The following is a 22,056-nucleotide window of genomic DNA, read 5'->3' as shown; positions in this document are numbered from 1 at the left end:
GGCCACAACCCGGCAGACGGGGCTCTGGTGAAAATCTTCGGAGTGTCTGTTTGTGTCCCCAAAGTCCATCCCCTCTTCACCGTGATGGGGACGCTGGCAACGGGTAGTGTCAGAGCTATGCCGTCGGGAACTTCGGTTCCTGGTAGGGCCACTCAAGACGGATTGGTCTGACACCGAGTGGTATTAGGGCCACAACCTGGTGAAAATCCTCGGAGTGTCTGTTTCGGCAACCGGCGGCTCCTCGGTCATTCTGTCCCTGCATCTGCGGACAATCTGTGGCAAACAGGATGTCCCTACATGCAGGATTGTTGGGGACCACTTGTGAAATCCACATATTCCCATGAAACTTCTTCCAAAGAAGAAGCCGACTCAGCCCGCCCAGGGTGAATGTCGCCACAAGTACAAGTAAGTGTCCATATTAGGCTTCTGTGTTAGCAGGTATATATTATATTAGAGGAAAATGGACAACAAAAACCAAGGCAGGATGAGTATCTCAAGTCATTTAGAATAATTTAATTAGGGTAAGGTGAATTTGAAGTCTTACAGCTGTTTCTGGGATATCCCGAGTGATAGGCTAACATGTCTGTACACTGGGTGTTCCATCATCAGAGACAAGGTGAGTATGTATGAAAGTTCTAGATGGAAGTTCACAGTTCAGAAGTAATAAAAGAGAAGAAAAAAGGGTAAAAGTAGATAGAGGAATACAGATAGGAGAATAAAATTCACAGTTATATATATGACACGTAAAAAGCACCAACTTATCGTGGCCGTTTGCCAGCCTCCTCTGGCAATTCAGCTGTAGAAACACTGCCATATCAGACAGGAGCCTGGTGCAGCCTCCTGGCTTTCCAGACCATGGTTGAACCATCCAACCCATGCTAGCATGGAAAACGGACGTGCCAGTGCCGCCCTGATTGGCTTCCGTGCCGGTGGCATGTAAAAAGCATCATCCGATCGTGGCCGTTTGCCAGCCTCACCTGGCCTCCGTGCCAGTGGCACATAAAAAGCACCATCCGATCGTGGACGTTTGCCAGCCTCGCCTGGCACCTGTGCCGGTGGCACATAAAAAGCACCCACTGCACTCACGGAGTGGTTGGCATTAGCAAGGGCATCCAGCTGTAGAAACACTGCCAGATCCAACCCATGCTAGCATGGAAATCAGATGTTAAGCGATGATCATGATGTATATATATGTACACATGCACACACACACATACACATACACATATATAGCTAACGGTGGTTTGGATTGTGTCATAATTTTTGTAAATTTGTTATGAAAAAAAGAAACAATTCCTTAATTCTTTATTCTTTACACCTGTTTCCTTTATTTTGTTCTTTTGAATCCCCTGCCAGTTGACCAATCAACCACCAATCACCACTACCTCTGAATCCCCTTTTACTTACATCTGTGTTGGTATCCTTCGCACGTGTGGGCTTCAGGTAAGACTTTATAACCTCTTTCTCTCCTTCTCTCTATTGCCTTGTTATTGCAGCTAATAATAATCTTTTATTCTTTTACTTGTTTCAGTCGTTGATCTGTGGCCATGCTGGAGCACAGCGTCAAAGGGTTTAGTTGAGCAAATCAACTTAAAATACATATTTTTAAAGTCTGGTACATATCTTATTGGTTTGAACCACTGAGCTAACCACTAAACAAACCAACACTGGTTGTCATGTGGTAGAAGCCAAAGAAACACAAAGACACACATATATATGTACATATGAATATACATAAACATACATACGTACATACATAGGGGCAGGCATGGCTGTGCGGTAAGAAACTTGCTTCTCAACCACATGGTTCCGGGTTCAGTCCCACTGTGCAGCACTTTGGGCAAATATCTTCTGCAATAGCCTCAGGCTGACCAAAGTCCTGTTAGTGGATTTGGTAGATGGAAACTGAAAGAAGCCTGTCGTATGTGTGCGTGTGTGTAGGTAGTGGGTAGCGATTTTCTTCACTACTTCAGGGAATGACGACCCTGCCTGACACGAGTCCCGGGCTCAGCTGGCTCCAGCTGACAGTACCCGGACAGAGCCCCGTAGGTGGTTTAGTGTTCGACTCAACACTCTTTCGGCAACTCCCAAGCTGGTGCCAAATGTAATGCTCTGCACTCCTTTGGACTACGTCAGCAAGGTCGAGTGAGGAATCCTGACGATTGGGCTAACCAGGATTTCCTTACATCTAGCCCAGACCTGCGCAAAACTGGAGAGGACATGAAATGTAAAAACCAGACTGGATTAGTTTATGCGCAACTCCATTGTCTCCCAAGACAAAAGGATACCAACAACACATATATCTTTATATATAAAAGTCAAGTTGTTTGTCTGTCTCCTACGATTTAGATTCCTAACTACTCCCACATTTTGCGGTGCAGTGTAACCAAAAGCGGGTATCTTATAGTCATGATTCATATCGAGGCCTTCTGGGTATTAGCGCACGTCTACGATGAGTCTACGATTTAAAAAAAAATTTACCATCATTTTTTCCCATTTTTAATGCATTTTTTTGCTATTATATAAGGGAAGTAACTCTCTAAAAATTTATTATTAAATCTCAGAACGTAAAAAGCTACAGTAACACCACTTTGTGGTTAGCCATATTGAGATGGCTATTATACTTTACATCTCTAAAAATGCTTACATAGTTATTTCCCTTACAAACCCGAGCAACGCCGGGCGATACAGCTAGTATATATATATATTTATGTGTGTGTCTGTCTGTGTTTGTCCTCCCATCACTGCTTGACAACCAGTGTTGATGTTTATTTCTCCATAACCTAATGGTTTAGCAAAAGAGATGGGGTTGATTTCTTCAACTAAAAACCCCAAAACCCTTTATGATAGTGCTTCAGCATGGCTGCAGTCAGATGACTGAAACAAGTAAAAGAATACATATACACACACACAGATATATATATATATATATATATATATATATATATATATATATATATATTCAGTAAAACAATTAAGATTCAAGTGTGTTCCAATGAATTCACATGAATATGGTACTTAACTTAGATGCACCAGAATTCTTTATGGTATTAACCATAAAATAATGTGGGGTGATTATAAACAAGAAAAAAGCAACAAGAATGGATTAGTTGTTCAGTACAATTGTTTCATACGAAGAACAGCTTTATTAAAAGCTGCAAATATTGCAGCAAATACAAGTGTCTCGTATTCATCAGCCAAAACACATATGAGTTTTCCAAAAATCCTAGGGTGATATATATATATATATATAGAGATATATAGGTAAAAACGGTAAGATAACAAAAGAAAGAAAGAGACCTCAATGTTATGTAAATATAGGAAATTTATCTGTAAAATAATATGTGACAATTATTCGGTAGCCAAGATAAACTCTGAGTTTTTCAGACGGCCAGATAACCGAAGAGATCGTGTTGTGGATTTCCACCTCGGCATCCAAAACTCAGAGTTTTATCTTGGCTACCGAATAATTGTCACATATTATTTTACAGATATATGTGTGTGTGTGTGTAAATATAAAAATGGAACAAAACTACAATACAGGGGATTAAAGTTTTCAGACAGATAGACGATACAAAGGCAGACAAGAGATACAACAATTAGAAGGACAGGCAAAAAATGATGGGACATTCTTGGCTTTTTTTTTCATCAGTCAAGTACCAGAAGTCATGACCATTTCGGGCAGTTACATTTAACATGATTTGATCTGGTTGCCCCCGCAAAAATTTAAGCTAAGAGCATTAGACCCCTTTGTAAGAAAGCTAGCAAATGTGTATGGCAACAAAGACAAAAAAACAAAGAAACAAAAGAAACAGAGAATACACAATTAGGAATACAAACAACACGTGTCTGTACTGAGAACAAATCAAATTGACCTGATGTGTATGAAGGAAAAGCCTAAAGGCCGGAATATATATATATATATATATCAGAAAGCAGAACCAAAATCGAAGTCGATCAACATCAATGGAAATTGCAGCTGTGATACCAGTGCCGGTGGCACATAAGAGAACCTTCTGATCGTGGCCATTGCCAGTGCCGCCTCGACTGGCCTCCGTGCTGGTGGCACATAAAAAGCACCATCCATTCGTGGCCATTGCCAGCCTCGCCTGGCCCCCGTGCCGGTGGCTCATAAAAAGCACCATCTGATCGTGGCCGTTGCCAGCCTCGCCTGGCCCCCGTGCTGGTGGCACGTAAAAAGCACCATCCGTCCGTGGCCGTTTGCCAGCCCCGTCTGGCACCTGTGCGGGTGGCACGTAAAAAGCACCCACTACACTCACGGAGTGGTTGGCGTTAGGAAGGGCATCCAGCTGTAGAAACACTGCCAGATCAGACTGGGCTTGGTGCAGCCTTCTGGCTTCACAGACCCCAGTTGTAACCGTCCAACCTATGCTAGCATGGAAAGCAGACGCTAAATGATGTTGATGATGATGATATATACATATACTCACATTCATAATGCACTTCACATATGTATGTATGTGTGTCTGACTTTCTGTTTGTATCTGTCTCCTCTCCCACCTCAACAACTGCTGTTGGTTTGTTTACATCCCCATAATCTAGCAGTTCTGTAAAAGTGAGTGATAGAATAAGGCGGCAAGCTGGCAGAGGTGTTAGCATGCTGGGCGAAGTGCTTAGCGGTATTTCGTCTGCCATTACGTTCTGAGTTCAAATTCCGCCGAGGTCAACTTTGCCTTTCATCCTTTCGGGGGCGATAAATTAAGTACCAGTTACGCACTGGGGTCGATGTAATCGACTTAATCCGTTTGTCTGTCCTTGTTTGTCCTCTCTGTGTTTAGCCCCTTGTGGGTAGTAAAGAAATAGGTATTTCGTCTGTCGTTACGTTCTGAGTCAAATTCCACCGAGGTCGACTTTGCCTTTCATCCTTTCGGGGGCGATAAATTAAGTACCAGTTATGCACTGGGGACCGATGAAATCGACTTAATCCCTTTGTCTGTCCTTGTTTGTCCCCTCTGTGTTTAGCCCCCTTGTGGGCAATAAAGAAATTAGAATAAGTACCAGACTTTTAAAAAAATAGGTACTGGAAGTCAGTTTCTTCGACTATACCCTTCAAGGTGGTGCCCCAGCATGGCCACAGTCCAGTGACTGAAACAAAGAGTATAATATCAGAATATCACCCCTTGTGTCACATGTACATCCTTGTTTTTGTTTCCCTGTTTTTCCCTATTTCCCTTTCATATTGGATTGGATTGGATTGGATTGCCCATGTTCAGTCCATCAGAGGATGAGGCCCTCAGCATTTTCTCTCCATCCAACCACAGTCTGATGTGGAAGCTGTGAGCTGGAGATCATACTGTTTTGATGAACCTACTCTGCTACACTGCCTCGACATGACCTGATTACATTGACCCCAGTTTTCGACTGGTACTTATTTTATTGACCCTGAAAGGACAAGAGGTAACATCGACCTTGTAGCCAATGCCAGTGTCTCTGGAAAAAGCACCTTTTGAGCGTTAGGCCTCATGGAGGCAATGACAAGTGACCGAAAACCTTTGGCCGTATGCTATGCTTGAGAAGAAGACCCATCAAGCCAAGTGAAATCGTAGTTGTGGCAGATACCTATTTCTTTATTGCCCACAAGGGGCTAAACATAGAGGGTACAAACAAGGACAGACATAGGGATTAAGTCGATTACATCGACGCCAGTGCGAAACTGGTACTTATTTAATCGACCCCGAAAGGATGAAAGGCAAAGTCGACCTCAGCAGAATTTGAACTCAGAACGTAACGGCAGACGAAATACCACTAAGCATTTCGTCCGGCGCTCTAACGTTTCTGCCAGCTCGTCGCCTTTGTTGTGGCAGGTACCGGTGTCACACAACTGGCTCACGTGCCAGTGGCATGTAAAAGCACCCACTCAGAGGGGTTGGCATTAGGAAGGGCATCCAGCTTTAGAAACCATGCCAAATCAGACTGGAATCTGGTGCAGCCTTCGAGCTTACCAGCCCTGGTCAAACCATCTATTCCATGCCATTGTGGACAACGGACGTTAGATGATGATGATGATGATGGTGAGTGTCAGGAGGGACAAAATACTGCTAGGCATTTTACCCAGCAAGCTAATGATTCTGCCAGCTTCCAACCTTTCACATAGCCATTAATATATTTTTCGTGACCTCACCTTCTTCTCTTTTGTTCATTACAGTCCGCTGCAGAGATGTGTGCCCTGCAGAACCCCGATATGCTGCACCCTGCCAAGGTAGGGGTCAACCTCTACCTAAAGGCTAGATTCTCTTTTATCGACCAGGTCAGTAGACATCTCCATCAATTTCTTCGAATGCCTTCTCCATTTTTAATTCTGTGTTTGCTTCTGTGTGTGTGTACAGGTGTGTTTGTGTGTACAGGTGTGTTTGTGTGTACAGGTGTGTTTGTGTGTACAGGTGTGTTTGTGTGTACAGGTGTGTTTGTGTGTACAGGTGTGTTTGTGTGTACAGGTGTGTTTGTGTGTACAGGTGTGTTTGTGTGTACAGGTGTGTTTGTGTGTACAGGTGTGTTTGTGTGTTGTCTGTGACTGTCTGTCTGTTTGTGGCTGTGTGTGTGTGTGTGTGACTGCATTTACATGTGGTTATGTGTCTGTGTATGGTTGCATGCGGCTGTGTGTTTGTGTGTGCAGGTTTGTGGCTGCATGTGACTGTGTGTGTGGTTGTATGTGGTTATATGCTTGTGTGTGTTTATGTAGGGTTGTGTGTTTGCGGCTGTGTCGTTGTGTATGTGACTGTGTTTATGTAGGGTTGCATGTGTGTGTGTGTGTGCGTGACTGTTTAGGTGTGGCTGTGATTGGGTGTGGTTGCGTATTTGTGTATCTGTCTCCGTGTGGTTGTGTGGCTGTGCTTGTGTGTGCAGGTTTGTGACTGTGTGTTTGTGTGCATGTGTGTGTAGTTATTTTCTGGTATGTGGTTGTATGTTTGTGTGTCTTGGTGTCTGATTGTATGTCTTTATGTATGGCTGTATATGTGGTCGTGCTTGTATGTGATTGTGTATGCGTATGCAACTAACTTTGTGTACGTTTGTGTGATTGCATTTGCATTTGGCCATGTGCGTACGTTTGTAACGTTAGTTGTGCAAGCTGCGTGCTAACCTCACTAGTGCTGGTGCCATAAAAAAAAGGCACCCAGTACACTGTGTAAAGTGGTTAGTAATAGCAAGGACATCCAGTCATGGAAACCATGCCAAAGCAGACGCTGGAGCCGGATACAGTCTTTGAGCCTGTCGGATCTTGTCAAACAATCCAACGCATGTCAGCATGGAATTACTATCATCATTGATTAAAGTCTGTTCTCCATGCTGGCATGGGTTAGATGGCTTCACAGGAGCTGGCAAGGTCAGCGGGTCACACCAGGTTCCAGTCTGCTGTGGCATGGTTTCTACGGCTGGATGCCCTTCTTTATGCCAACCACTTTACAGACTGTACTGGGTACTTTTTACATGGCACCAGCACCAGTGCTTTTCATGTGGCACTTTGGTTTTATGGAATATGGATGTTTAATGATGATGACTATGGTGGTATATACATGATGGGTTGCTACACCATTTTGGCCTACCATTTCCACTCACAAAGCGTTGGTCAACCTCAAGCTACCGTAGAAGGCCTTTGCCCAAGTTACCCCTCAATGAAATAGAACTCAAAGCCACATGGTTATAAGGCAAACTCTATAACCACGCAGTCATACTTGTGCTGACACCTCAACATGTGTGTGAGTGTGTTTCTGTTTCTCTGGTGCTCTCTGGCATTACGAGATAAAGAAATCCTTAATATGTTTCCATTAGGGTCACTAACCCTTTAGCATTCAAATTCCTCTGTCAAATAGAATTCTTATCTACTCATGTTGTTTTGAATTAGTCATGCATTATATCAAAATAATGTGATTACTTATTTTTAGAATGACATTATAGGGTAGGTAAAAAAGACTGGACCTGGCCATTTTGAACAGAAAACAGGTAGAATATTTGGGCTCTGGTTTAAAAGCTAATGGGTGACCCCTTTAACGTTCAGATTACTCTGTCAAATGGAATTCTTATTTATTCACATCGTGTTGAATTAGTCACTCATTATCTTGTAATTTCAAGATTGTGATGATGTGGTGAGGCCAGTGACCCCTGCCTGGCTCCACTGCCAGTGGCACGTAAAAAGCACTCACTACACTCTCGGAGTGGTTGGCATTAGGAAGGGCATCCAGCTGTAGAAACACTGCCAGATCAAATTGGAGCCTGGTGCATCCTACTGGCTTGCCAGTCTTCAGTCAAACCATCCAACCCATGCCAGCATGGAAAGCGGACGTTAAACAATGACAACAATGATGATGATGATGATTGTTTATTTTTAGAATGACATTGTAAGGTAGGTGTGAAAGGTCAGATCAGGCCTGATTTGGCTGGTTCAAATGCTAAAAAGTTCTGTCAAGTGTAACGCTTATTTATTCACATTTTGAATTAATCATGGATTATCTCAAAGCTTCACAATTTTGATGATGTGATTACTTATTTTCAGAATGACATTGTGGGTTAGGTGTGAGAGGCTGGACCTGGCCATTTTGAACTTAAAACTTAGAATACTTAGGCCAGTCACGGATGGTTTAAATGCTACAGATTTCAACCTTTAAGCATTCCGATTACTCTGTCAAATGTAAAGCTTTTTTATTTAAATTGTTTTGAATATGCATAGGCGTGGTTGTGTGGTAAGTAGCTTGCTTACCAACCACCTGGTTCCGGGTTCAGTCCCACTGCATGGCACCTTGGGCAAGTGTCTTCTACTATAGCCTCGTGCCGACCAAAGCCTTGTGACTGGATTTAGTACACGGAAACTGAAAGAAGCCCATTGTATACATATCGTCGTTTAACATCTGCTTTCTATGCTGGCATGGGTTGGACGGTTTGACTGAGAACTGGCGAGCCAGAAGGCTGCACCAGGTTCCTATCTGATCTACAGCTGGATGCCCTTTCTAACACCAATCACTCCGAGAGTGTAGTGGGTCCTTTTATGTGCCACCAGCACAAGGGCCAATCAGGTGGTATTGGCAACGATCACACTCAAGAGGTGTTTTTTACGTGCCACCTGCACGGGAGCCAGTCAGGCAGTACTCGCAACAACCATACTCAAAGGTATTTTTTATGTGCCACCTGCATGGGAGCCTGTCCAGTGGCACTGGCAACGACCACGCTTGAATGTTGATTTTCACGTGCCACCAGCACAAGTGCCAGTAAGGCCATGCTGGCAATGATCACGCTCGAATGGTGCTTTTTATGTGTCACTGGCACAGGAGCAAGTCAACAGCCCTGGCAATTTTCACGCTCAGATGGTGCTTTTAAAGTTCCACTGGTATGAGTGCCAATCAAGTGGTAATGTCATTGGCCACGTCAGTGATTTTGATTTCACTTGCCTCAACAAGTCTTCAAGCAAAGTTTACTATATAAATATCTATATACTAGCAGTATCGCCCGGCGTTGCTCGGGTTTGTAAGGGAAATAACTATAAAGCACTTTTAGAGAGTTATAGCCAAAAAATAGCAAAAAAAATGGGGAATAATGATGGTAAATTTTTTTTTTGATAGTTAAAAAGGCCGAGTTGCGTCCCCTAGACCATCTGCGGTTTGTGTTTCTGATTGTCGACCCCATGTCGAATTTATCAATCTTTTTCTGAACTGGGGGAACTTTTCAAAATTTTCGCTGCGTTAGTTTTGAATTATGACATTGGGCTATGTGTGTGTCAAGTTTCATCAGAATCGGTTGAAAGCCGTGGTCAGAGTGAGGGTACAAGCAAACAGACACACAGAAACACGCACAGACAAACTGCCGTTTATATAGAGAGAGATATAAAAGAGAAGTTGTGTGGTGTCTGTCTCCTACGATTTAGATTCCGAACTACTCCCACATTTTGCGGTGCAGTTTAACCAAAAGCGGGTATCTTATAGTCGTCATTCATATCGAGCCCTTCTGCGTATTAGTGTGCGTCTACGATTTAAAAAAAAAATTTACCATAATTTTTTCCGTTTTTAATGCAGTTTTTTTGTTATTATATGAGGGAAGTAACTCTCTAAAAATGCTTATATAGTTATTTCCCTTACAAACCGGGCGATACTGCTAGTATATATGTATATATATGTAATATAATAAGAGCAAATAATAACTTTAATGGTTTTTAAATAAACCAACAATTATTTACTGGTAGATTTCGGCATGTAAATATAACCATTAACAGTAGGAACTTCTATAAAGTTCAGTATATATTTTGTATATAAATAAAAGAGGCCTCATTTGTATATATATGTATATATACGTGTATATGTGTGTGTATATATCTGTGTTTGTCCACCCCAACATCACTTGACAACCGATGCAGGTGTGTTTACGTCCCCGTAACTTGGCGGTTCGGCAAAAGGGAATGATAGAATAAGTACTAGGCTTATAAAAAATAAGTCATGGGGGTCAATTTGCTCGACTAAAGATGGTGCTCCAGCATAGACGCAGTCAAATGACTGAAACAAGTAAAAGACTAAAAGAATTAATCTTGCATTATCTTGTTGTTGTCTTGAGATGATGTGATTGTTTATTTTTAGAATGACATTGTAGGGTAGGTGTGAGAGGCTAAATGGCTAATATCTTCCTTTTGTCTGTCTGTTTGTCAGCGCAATTTCACAACTAGGACAATGGCAAAGTGTTTCCATGCTAACATTGGACAGTATTTTGACTTCTACTGCCCCCTGGTGGCAACCAACAATGGTATGGCCTCTTGTTTAGCTGAGCAATTGGAGACTGCAGGACTTCACCTGGAACTCTGGCACCAGAATATATCAGGTAAGGAACCACTGAGAGGGTGTTGTGGGTCAGTAGTTATGAGGTGGGGGGGGGTAGTGTTTTGATAGTGTCATTACCCTCCTCTTCCTCTTCATCGCTTCTTCCTTATCGCTTCTTCCTCCTCTCCCTTTCCTATTTTAATTTTGTTTGTGAAATGAAACAATTGTAGGTGAACATGTTAATTAATTAATGAATTAATTTGTATCCATTACATCTGTTTTCTAACTCAATAATATATATATATATATATATATATATATATTTTTTTGTACTTGTTTCAGTCATTTGACTGCGGCCATGCTGGAGCACCGCCTTTAGAGTGGTGAAAGAGTACAGCAGGGATCACCACCTCCTGCCGGAGCCTCGTGGAGCTTTTAGGTGTTTTTTTCGCTCAATAAACACACACAACGCCCGGTCTGGGAATCGAAACCGCGATCCTCCGACCGCAAGTCCGCTGCCCTAACCACTAGGCCATTCCGCCTCCATATATATATATATATATATATGAACATTTAAGGTGGTTTTTAGAGTCAGGGATTTGACTGCTATTTCGGCATGGTGGTGTCTCTCAGACACCCTTATTTTTAGTTGTAAAAAAATTATTACCTTTGTATGGTATTTTTTCCCATGCTGGCCACTTGATAATATCGATATTTAAATATCGATATTATTCTTATTTATAAATATATATATATATATATATATGTATATATACTCTTTTACTCTTTTAGTTGTTTCAATAATTTGACTGTGGCCATGGTGGAGCACCGCCTTTAGTCGAGCAAATCAACCCCAGGACTTATTCTTTGTAAGCCCAGTACTTATTCTATCGGTCTCTTTAGCCGAACCACTAAGTTACGGGGACGTTGACAACCCTCATCGGTTGTCAAGTGATGTTGGTGGTACAAACACACACACGCAAACATATACACACACATACATTTATATATGTATATATATATATATATATATAGTTAATCCAAACAAGAAAGCACAAAAAAAACACAACAACGCAAGGACGTGGAACAAATATAGTATTATTGGACGCTCAGGAAAGAAGGAGGGTTTAACGTTTCGAGCAGAGCTCTTCGTCGGAAACATAGGAGAAGGAAAGATCCAGAGAAGGGAAGACAGGAAAATATATATATATATATATATATATGACGGGCTTCTTTCAGTTTCCGTCTACCAAATCCACTCCCAAGGCTTTGTTTGGCCCGAGGCTATAGTAGAAGACATTTGCCCAAGGTGCCACACAGTGGGACTGAACCCGGAACCATGTGGTTCATAAGCAAGCTACTTACCACACAGCCACTCCTATATATTTACATACATACATGCACACGCATATACATGCATGTGCGTGCCGATACAAATATGCAGTCGAACCCTTCCATAACACTAACCTGTATTAAACCATTTTTCTCCTTTCTTCACCCTCACTGGATTAGAACCTGGCATCTCCTGCACCAACCATCAAGATGTCTTACTGGGAAATACCTTTGTACCACTTGCTGAATTGCTCACCAGCACCACCGGTTAGTACAATCTTCTTTATTGCTCTCTATGTGGGCAGGAGGGGGAAACTTATCCTGTACACTCCTGTACAGTGCAACCATCTTTCGGAGATGGCATTGATGATCTAACCTTGTATAGACGTTACAACAAGATGGTGATGGTGGTGATGGTGGTGATGGTGATGATGGTGATGATGATGATGATGGTGGTGGTGATGGTGATGGTGATGATGGTGATGGTGATGATGATGATGATGGTGGTGGTGATGATGGTGATGATGATGGTGATGGTGATGATGATGATTATGATGGTGATGATGATTATGGTGATGATGATGATGGTGGTGATGGTGATGATGGTGGTGATGGTGATGATGATGATGATGTTGTTGTAATGTAACCTTGTAAAGACGTTCCAAGATGGTGGTGATGGTGATGATGATGATGATGATGATGATGGTGATGGTGGTGATTATGGTGATGATGATGATGGTGATGGTGATGGTGATGTTGTTGTAACGTAACCTTGTATATACGTTACAACAAGATGATGGTGGTGGTGGTGGTGATAATGATGATGATGTAACGTAACCTTGTATAGTCGTTACAAGATGATGATGTTGATGTTTGGTGGTGGTGGTGGTGGTGATGACGAATGATGATGACAGTGGTGATGATGAATGGAGATGATGATGATGATGATGGTTATTATTATTATGATGAGGATGATGATTCATTCATGTTTGTTTTCCTCCCTCCCTCAGGTATCAACGGCTGGTTCCCTGTCAACAAGCCAGTCGTGGAGGACACTTCACGCCTGATCACAGTCCAGACATCATCAGCAGGTCAGCTGGAGCGTGTCGTAGGTGGCGTTGAGGTGAGCATCAAGTTCTCTCAGGCCAACGACCTCGATCGTGTCATCCGGATTGCTGAGATGCACAACTGGACTTTGCCGGACAGATATGCCCTCAACGGCAATTTTGCTGGTAAGTTTGGAGTGGGTCGTGTTGTGTTTTTCGTGTTGACTAAGATTGGTTTGGTCTGGATTGGGTCACTCTAGTTTAACCACCCACCTCAGCGAATGTGCGTGGCTCGGGGGTTAGAGCGTCGGGCTCACAACCATGAGGTAGTGAGTTCGATTCCTGGACCAAGCTGAGTGCTGTGTTCTTGAGCAAGACACTTTATTTCACATTGCTACAGTTCACTTAGCTGTAGAAATGAGGGATCTTTTCCGTTTGAACGGCAGTTTTTTCTAGCGGTGTCATATGAAATTGTCACCCATAATTATGACCCTAGTATCGATCTATTGCATTTCAATGTGTTTTAGGGTGGGTTAGGGGTGGGGGAAGGGTATATTTTTTTCTTCAGAAATGTAAATAAACCCAATCTGTTTCTTAAACGAGGGACATATTCATACGGCACAGAATGTTTTCACCTCAATAAACGTCATTGATTGGTTGAAATTGCAGAAATTGAAGAAAAAAAACAACAAATATTTTACAAACTATAGAATTTTCTCAATAAAGCCAAGAGAAAAAGATGTTTTATAAACACATTCTACCAATATACGAAGTTTAAAAGTGTTTAGTTACGTGGAAATTATTTTAAAAAACTGCCGGTCAAACGGAAAAGATCTGAAATGAGTTGCGACATCATTGGTGCCAAGCTTTATTGGTCTTTGCCTTTCCCTTGGATAACATTAGTGGCACGAAGAGGGGAGGCTGACATCCATGGGTGACTGCTGGTCTTCCATGAACAACCTTGCTCAGATTTGTGCCTCAGAGGTATTCTTTTATTGTAACCCTTCTGTCACCACAATTGGATGGTGCCTTTTATGTGCCACTGGCATGGAAGCCAGTCAAGGCGGCGCTGGCCACGTTTGGATGGTGCTTTTTATGTGCCACCAGCATGTTGTTTTTTTTTCTTCAATTTCTGAAATTTCAACTAATCAATGACGTCTATTGAGGTAAAAAACATTATGTGCCGTATGAATATGTCCCCTGTTTAAGAAACAGATTGGGTTTATTTACATTTCTGAAGATAAAAAAGATACCCTTCCCCCCACCCCTAACCCTAACTAACCCTAAAACACATTGAAATGCAATAGATTCTGTGCTGTATGAATATGTCCCTTGTTTAAGGTGCACTTGTTTTGATGCACTTTACTCAAAGTATGCTTATTTTAAAAGTTTAAAATTACAATTGTTTCATGAATGTATTACCCTTCAAAATGAAATCTAAAATTGATAATCATTATAAGGTAATGCATCCACTCGTCAGAGAAAAAAGGTGAATTTCTGTGTAGTCAATCGAATGCTATTTAAAAATATATGGTAAAGATGTTGTTTAAGAAAGTTACTGTCATAGATGTATGTTCATTATTTACATTATTTACATTTGACGGATATTTGTCCTCATCTTGTTTGTTGTTAACACAACGTTTCGGCTGATATACCCTCCAGCCTTCTTCAGGTGTCTTAGGGAAATTTCGTACCTGGGTTCTCATTCCTAAGGTATTTTTCGATGTTATTATTCAGGTCACTGCCTGGAATTGACCTCGGAATCTTGGGGTTAAGATCTATTAACCCCAAGATTCCGAGTTCGATTCCAGGCAGAGACCTGAATAATAATAATAATTATTCTTTTACTTGTTTCAGTCATTTGACTGCGGCCATGCTGGAGCACCGCCTTTAGTCGAGCAAATCGACCCCGGGACTTATTCTTTGTAAGCCCAGTACTTATTCTATCGGTCTCTTTTTGCCGAACCGCTAAGTGATGGGGACGTAAACACACCAGCATCGGTTGTCAAGCGATGGTGGGGGGACAAACACAGACACACAAACATATACACACACATAGATATATATATACATATATACGACAGGCTTCTTTCAGTTTCCGTCTACCAAATCCACTCACAAGGAAGGCATTGGTCGGCCCGGGGCTATAGCAGAAGACACTTGCCCAAGATGCCACGCAGTGGGACTGAACCCAGAACCATGTGGTTGGTAAGCAAGCTACTTACCACACAGCCACTCCTGCGCCTATAATAATAATAATAATAATAATAATAATAATAACATCGAAAAATACCTTAGGAATGAGAACCCAAGTATGAAATTTCCCCAAGACACCTGATGAAGGCTGGAGGGTATATCAGATGAAATGTTGTGTTAACAACAAACAAGATGAGGACAAATATCTGTCAAATGTAAATAATGTATATAAATTCCTCATCTCTTAAATATAGAATGGCATAGATGTGTGTTGGTACAACCTTGTGCTAAAAAGGTAACATTTATATATATATATATTCATCTTGAGCGTCTCTTTTGGAGTGTCTAGAGCACTTGTATTTCCAATTCCATTCCCCCACTTCATTGAAATTCTAAGTAGTGACAATAGAACGAACAAAACCATCGCCACCATCACTATCACCTCTGATTGTTTCCTCTCCATCTCTTCTCTAACAGACCTTACAAATGGCAGAGATCTCCAGGTGACCATCAATGCTGATGACATGAGGCTGGCTGTTCCCAACTGTCTCTTCCCTGGACAAACGACCATCAACAGAGAGAGCTTCACGTATTTGAAATACACTTTCTACGATAAAGGTGAGCTATTATTGGGGCTTCATTTAGTTTTCTTTCTTTTGTCTCTTTTCTCTTGTTTTCTGCCCTTATGGGTTGCCCCTTGGCAAGGCATAGCACTTGTTCAGCCACCCTGCGAGGGATCAACAGATCAACCCCAGTTCTAACTTTTTTAAGTTGGGCTTATTCTCTTGGTCTGATTTTCCAAACTGAAACCATGTTCATCGTTTAGTCCTACTCTTTTACTTGTTTCAGTCATTTGACTGCGGCCATGCTGGAGCACTGCCTTTAATCGAGCAACTCGACCCCAGGATTTATTTTTTTGTAAGCCCAGTACTTATTCTATCGGTCTCTTTTGCCGAACCGCTAAGTGATGGGGACATAAACACACCAGCATCAGTTGTCAAGCAATGCTAGGGGGACAAACACAGACACACAAATATACACACGCATACATATATATATATACATATATATGACGGGCTTCATTCAGTTTCCCTCTACCAAATCCACTCACAAGGCTTTGGTCGGCCCGAGGCTATAGTAGAAGACACTTGCCCAAGGTGCCACGCAGTGGGACTGAACCTGGAACCATGTGGTTGGTAAACAAGCTACTTACCACACAGCCACTCCTACGCCTACTGCATGGAATCTTGGGCAAATGTTTTTTGTTATAGCTCTGGGTTGACCACAGGTTTGTGAATGGATTGGTGAATGGAAATCGAAAGAATCCCATTGTGTTTTTATACTGCCTGACTGGCTCCCGTGCCAGTGGCATGTAAAAAGCACCAAGTCGTGGCTGATGCCAGTAGCCCCTGACTGGTTTTTATGCCAGTGGCACATAAAAAGCACCATCTGAACATGATCGATGCCAGGCTCGCCTGACTGGCTCCTGTGCTGGAGGCATGTGAAAAGCACTGACTACACTCTTGGATTGGTTGGCGTTATGAAGGGCATCCAGCTGTAGAAACATTGCCAGATCAGACTGGGCCTGGTGCTGCTGCTGGCTCTCCAGACCTCAGTCAAACCCTCCAACCCATGCCAGCATGGAAAACGGACGTTAAATGATGATGATGATGATGTAACCTTGTATAGACATTACACGATGGTTATAAATGTGTATCATTGGCATATGAGCAAGGTCGTTTGCCTCCAGTCCTCGTGAGAAACCTGTCTAACTATAGAAAAAATATCACCTTACTTTGAAACATAAAAAGCACTGGTGCTGGTTCCACATAAAAAGCATTGGTGCTGGTTCCACATAAAAAGCATTGGTGCTGGTTCCACATAAAAAGCATTGGTGCTGGTGTCACATAAAAAGCATTGGTGCTGGTTCCACATAAAAAGCATTGGTGCTGGTTCCACATAAAAAGCATTGGTGCTGGTGTCACATAAAAAGCATTGGTGCTGGTTCCACATAAAAAGCATTGGTGCTGGTGCCACATAAAAAGCATTGGTGCTGGTCCACATAAAAAGCATTGGTGCTGGTGTCACATAAAAAGCATTGGTGCTGGTTCCACATAAAAAGCATTGGTGCTGGTTCCACATAAAAAGCATTGGTGCTGGTTCCACATAAAAAGCATTGGTGCTGGTTCCACATAAAAAGCATTGGTGCTGGTTCCACATAAAAAGCATTGGTGCTGGTTCCACATAAAAAGCATTGGTGCTGGTGTCACATAAAAAGCATTGGTGCTGGTTCCACATAAAAAGCATTGGTGCTGGTTCCACATAAAAAGCATTGGTGCTGGTTCCACATAAAAAGCATTGGTGCTGGTTCCACATAAAAAGCATTGGTGCTGGTGTCACATAAAAAGCATTGGTGCTGGTTCCACATAAAAAGCATTGGTGCTGGTGTCACATAAAAAGCATTGGTGCTGGTTCCACATAAAAAGCATTGGTGCTGGTTCCACATAAAAAGCATTGGTGCTGATTCCACATAAAAAGCATTGGTGCCAGTGCCACATAAAAAGCATTGGTGCCGGTGCCACATAAAAAGCATTGGTGCCAGTGCCACATAAAAAGCATTGGTGCCGGTGCCACATAAAAAGCATTGGTGCTGGTGTCACATAAAAAGCACTGGTGCTGGTTCCACATAAAAAGCATTGGTGCTGGTTCCACATAAAAAGCATTGGTGCCAGTGCCACATAAAAAGCACTGGTGCCAGTGCCACATAAAAAGCATTGGTGCCAGTGCCACATAAAAAGCATTGGTGCCAGTGCCACATAAAAAGCACTGGTGCTGGTTCCACATAAAAAGCATTGGTGCTGGTTCCACATAAAAAGCATTGGTGCTGGTTCCACATAAAAAGCATTGGTGCTGGTTCCACATAAAAAGCATTGGTGCTGGTTCCACATAAAAAGCATTGGTGCTGGTTCCACATAAAAAGCATTGGTGCTGGTTCCACATAAAAAGCATTGTGCTGGTTCCACATAAAAAGCATTGGTGCTGGTTCCACATAAAAAGCATTGGTGCTGGTTCCACATAAAAAGCATTGGTGCTGGTTCCACATAAAAAGCATTGGTGCTGGTTCCACATAAAAAGCATTGGTGCTGGTTCCACATAAAAAGCATTGGTGCTGGTTCCACATAAAAAGCATTGGTGCTGGTTCCACATAAAAAGCATTGGTGCTGGTTCCACATAAAAAGCATTGGTGCTGGTTCCACATAAAAAGCATTGGTGCTGGTTCACCATAAAAAGCATTGGTGCTGGTTCCACATAAAAAGCATTGGTGCTGGTTCCACATAAAAAGCATTGGTGCTGGTTCCACATAAAAAGCATTGGTGCTGGTCCACATAAAAAGCATTGGTGCTGGTTCCACATAAAAAGCATGGTGCTGGTTCCACATAAAAAGCATTGGTGCTGGTTCCACATAAAAGCATTGGTGCTGGTTCCACATAAAAAGCATTGGTGCTGGTTCCCAAAAAAGCATTGGTGCTGGTTCCACATAAAAAGCATTGGTGCTGGTTCCACATAAAAAGCATTGGTGCTGGTTCCACATAAAAAGCATTGGTGCTGGTTCCACATAAAAAGCATTGGTGCTGGTTCCACATAAAAAGCATTGGTGCTGGTTCCACATAAAAGCATTGGTGCTGGTTCCACATAAAAAGCATTGGTGCTGGTTCCACATAAAAAGCATTGGTGCTGGTTCCACATAAAAAGCATTGGTGCTGGTTCCACATAAAAAGCATTGTGCTGGTTCCACATAAAAAGCATTGGTGCTGGTTCCACATAAAAAGCATTGGTGCTGGTTCCACATAAAAAGCATTGGTGCTGGTTCCACATAAAAAGCATTGGTGCTGGTTCCACATAAAAAGCATTGGTGCTGGTGCCACATAAAAAGCATTGGTGCTGGTTCCACATAAAAAGCATTGGTGCTGGTTCCACATAAAAAGCATTGGTGCTGGTTCCACATAAAAAGCATTGGTGCTGGTTCCACATAAAAAGCACTGGTACTGGTTCCACATAAAAAGCATTGGTGCTGGTTCCACATAAAAAGCATTGGTGCTGGTTCCACATAAAAAGCATTGGTGCTGGTTCCACATAAAAAGCATTGGTGCTGGTTCCACATAAAAAGCATTGGTGCTGGTTCCACATAAAAAGCACTGGTGCTGGTGCCACATAAAAAGCATTGGTACTGGTACCACATAAAAAGCATTGGTACTGGTACCACATAAAAAGCACTGGTGCTGGTTCCACATAAAAAGCATTGGTGCTGGTACCACATAAAAAGCACTGGTACTGGTTCCACATAAAAAGCACTGGTGCTGGTTCCACATAAAAAGCACTGGTGCTGGTGCCACATAAAAAGCATTGGTACTGGTACCACATAAAAAGCATTGGTACTGGTACCACATAAAAAGCACTGGTGCTGGTTCCACATAAAAAGCATTGGTGCTGGTACCACATAAAAAGCACTGGTACTGGTACCACATAAAAAGCATTGGTGCTGGTTCCACATAAAAAGCATTGGTGCTGGTTCCACATAAAAAGCATTGGTGCTGGTTCCACATAAAAAGCATTGGTGCTGGTGTCACATAAAAAGCATTGGTGCTGGTTCCACATAAAAAGCATTGGTGCTGGTGTCACATAAAAAGCATTGGTGCTGGTTCCACATAAAAAGCACTGGTGCTGGTGCCACATAAAAAGCATTGGTACTGGTACCACATAAAAAGCATTGGTACTGGTACCACATAAAAAGCACTGGTGCTGGTTCCACATAAAAAGCATTGGTGCTGGTTCCACATAAAAAGCATTGGTGCTGGTGTCACATAAAAAGCATTGGTGCTGGTTCCACATAAAAAGCACTGGTGCTGGTGCCACATAAAAAGCATTGGTGCTGGTGCCACATAAAAAGCATTGGTGCTGGTGCCACATAAAAAGCATTGGTGCTGGTGCCACATAAAAAGCATTGGTGCTGGTTCCACATAAAAAGCACTGGTGCTGGTGCCACATAAAAAGCATTGGTGCTGGTGCCACATAAAAAGCATTGGTACTGGTACCACATAAAAAGCATTGGTACTGGTACCACATAAAAAGCACTGGTGCTGGTTCCACATAAAAAGCATTGGTGCTGGTTCCACATAAAAAGCATTGGTGCTGGTTCCACATAAAAAGCACTGGTGTGGTGCCACATAAAAAGCATTGGTGCTGGTTGCCACATAAAAAGCATTGTGGTGCTGGTTCCACATAAAAAGCATTGGTGCTGGTTCCACATAAAAAGCCTGGTGCTGGTGCCACATAAAAAGCATTGTGCTGGTGCCACATAAAAAGCACTGGTGCTGGTGCCACATAAAAAGCATTGGTACTGGTACAAAAAAAGCATTGGTACTGGTCCACATAAAAAGCATTGGTGCTGGTGCCACATAAAAAGCATTGGTGCTGCTGGTGCACCATGCCACATAAAAGCATTGGTGCTGGTTCCACATAAAAAGCATTGGTGCTGGTTCCACATAAAAAGCATTGGTGCTGGTGCCACATAAAAAGCATTGGTGCTGGTTCCACATAAAAAGCATTGGTGCTGGTGCCACATAAAAAGCATTGGTGCTGGTTCCACATAAAAAGCATTGGTGCTGGTCCCACATAAAAAGCACTGGTTCTGGTTCACATAAAAAGCACTGGTGCTGGTTCCACATAAAAAGCATTGGTGCTGGTTCCACATAAAAAGCACTGGTTCTGGTCCCACATAAAAAGCACTGGTTCTGGTTCCACATAAAAAGCATTGGTGCTGGTTCCACATAAAAAGCATTGGTGCTGGTGTCACATAAAAAGCATTGGTACTGGTTCCACATAAAAAGCATTGGTGCTGGTTCCACATAAAAAGCATTGGTGCTGGTACCACATAAAAAGCATTGGTGCTGGTGTCACATAAAAAGCATTGGTACTGGTGTCACATAAAAAGCATTGGTGCTGGTTCCACATAAAAAGCATTGGTGCTGGTGTCACATAAAAAGCATTGGTACTGGTGTCACATAAAAAGCATTGGTACTGGTGTCACATAAAAAGCATTGGTGCTGGTGCCACATAAAAAGCATTGGTGCTGGTGTCACATAAAAAGCATTGGTGCTGGTTCCACATAAAAAGCATTGGTGCTGGTGTCACATAAAAAGCATTGGTGCTGGTGTCACATAAAAAGCATTGGTGCTGGTGCCACATAAAAAGCATTGGTGCTGGTGTCACATAAAAAGCATTGGTGCTGGTTCCACATAAAAAGCATTGGTGCTGGTGTCACATAAAAAGCATTGGTGCTGGTTCCACATAAAAAGCATTGGTGCTGGTACCACATAAAAAGCATTGGTGCTGGTGTCACATAAAAAGCATTGGTACTGGTGTCACATAAAAAGCATTGGTACTGGTGTCACATAAAAAGCATTGGTGCTGGTTCCACATAAAAAGCATTGGTGCTGGTGTCACATAAAAAGCATTGGTGCTGGTTCCACATAAAAAGCATTGGTGCTGGTACCACATAAAAAGCATTGGTGCTGGTGTCACATAAAAAGCATTGGTGCTGGTGCCACATAAAAAGCATTGGTGCTGGTTCCACATAAAAAGCATTGGTGCTGGTGCCACATAAAAAGCATTGGTGCTGGTTCCACATAAAAAGCACTGGTTCTGGTTCCACATAAAAAGCACTGGTTCTG

General features: G+C 42.4%; 1 protein-coding gene across 1 annotated transcript in view; it reads left to right on the top strand.

The window, feature by feature from the left end:
- Nucleotides 1-22,056, top strand: part of LOC115226010 (C2 domain-containing protein 3-like) — a 163,433-nt gene that overhangs the window by 96,673 nt on the left and 44,704 nt on the right. Inside the window, exons 30-35 of the mRNA XM_036514798.1 lie at nucleotides 1,357-1,443; nucleotides 6,167-6,268; nucleotides 10,644-10,812; nucleotides 12,264-12,350; nucleotides 13,094-13,315; nucleotides 15,803-15,943. Of these exons, the coding sequence (XP_036370691.1) occupies nucleotides 1,357-1,443; nucleotides 6,167-6,268; nucleotides 10,644-10,812; nucleotides 12,264-12,350; nucleotides 13,094-13,315; nucleotides 15,803-15,943 (808 nt within the window). The remainder of the gene's footprint in view (nucleotides 1-1,356; nucleotides 1,444-6,166; nucleotides 6,269-10,643; nucleotides 10,813-12,263; nucleotides 12,351-13,093; nucleotides 13,316-15,802; nucleotides 15,944-22,056) is intronic.

This window comes from Octopus sinensis, linkage group LG29 (genome assembly GCF_006345805.1).
Source record: "Octopus sinensis linkage group LG29, ASM634580v1, whole genome shotgun sequence".
NCBI classification, from domain to species: Eukaryota; Metazoa; Mollusca; class Cephalopoda; order Octopoda; family Octopodidae; genus Octopus; species Octopus sinensis.
This window is presented reverse-complemented; position numbering and strand designations above follow the sequence as displayed.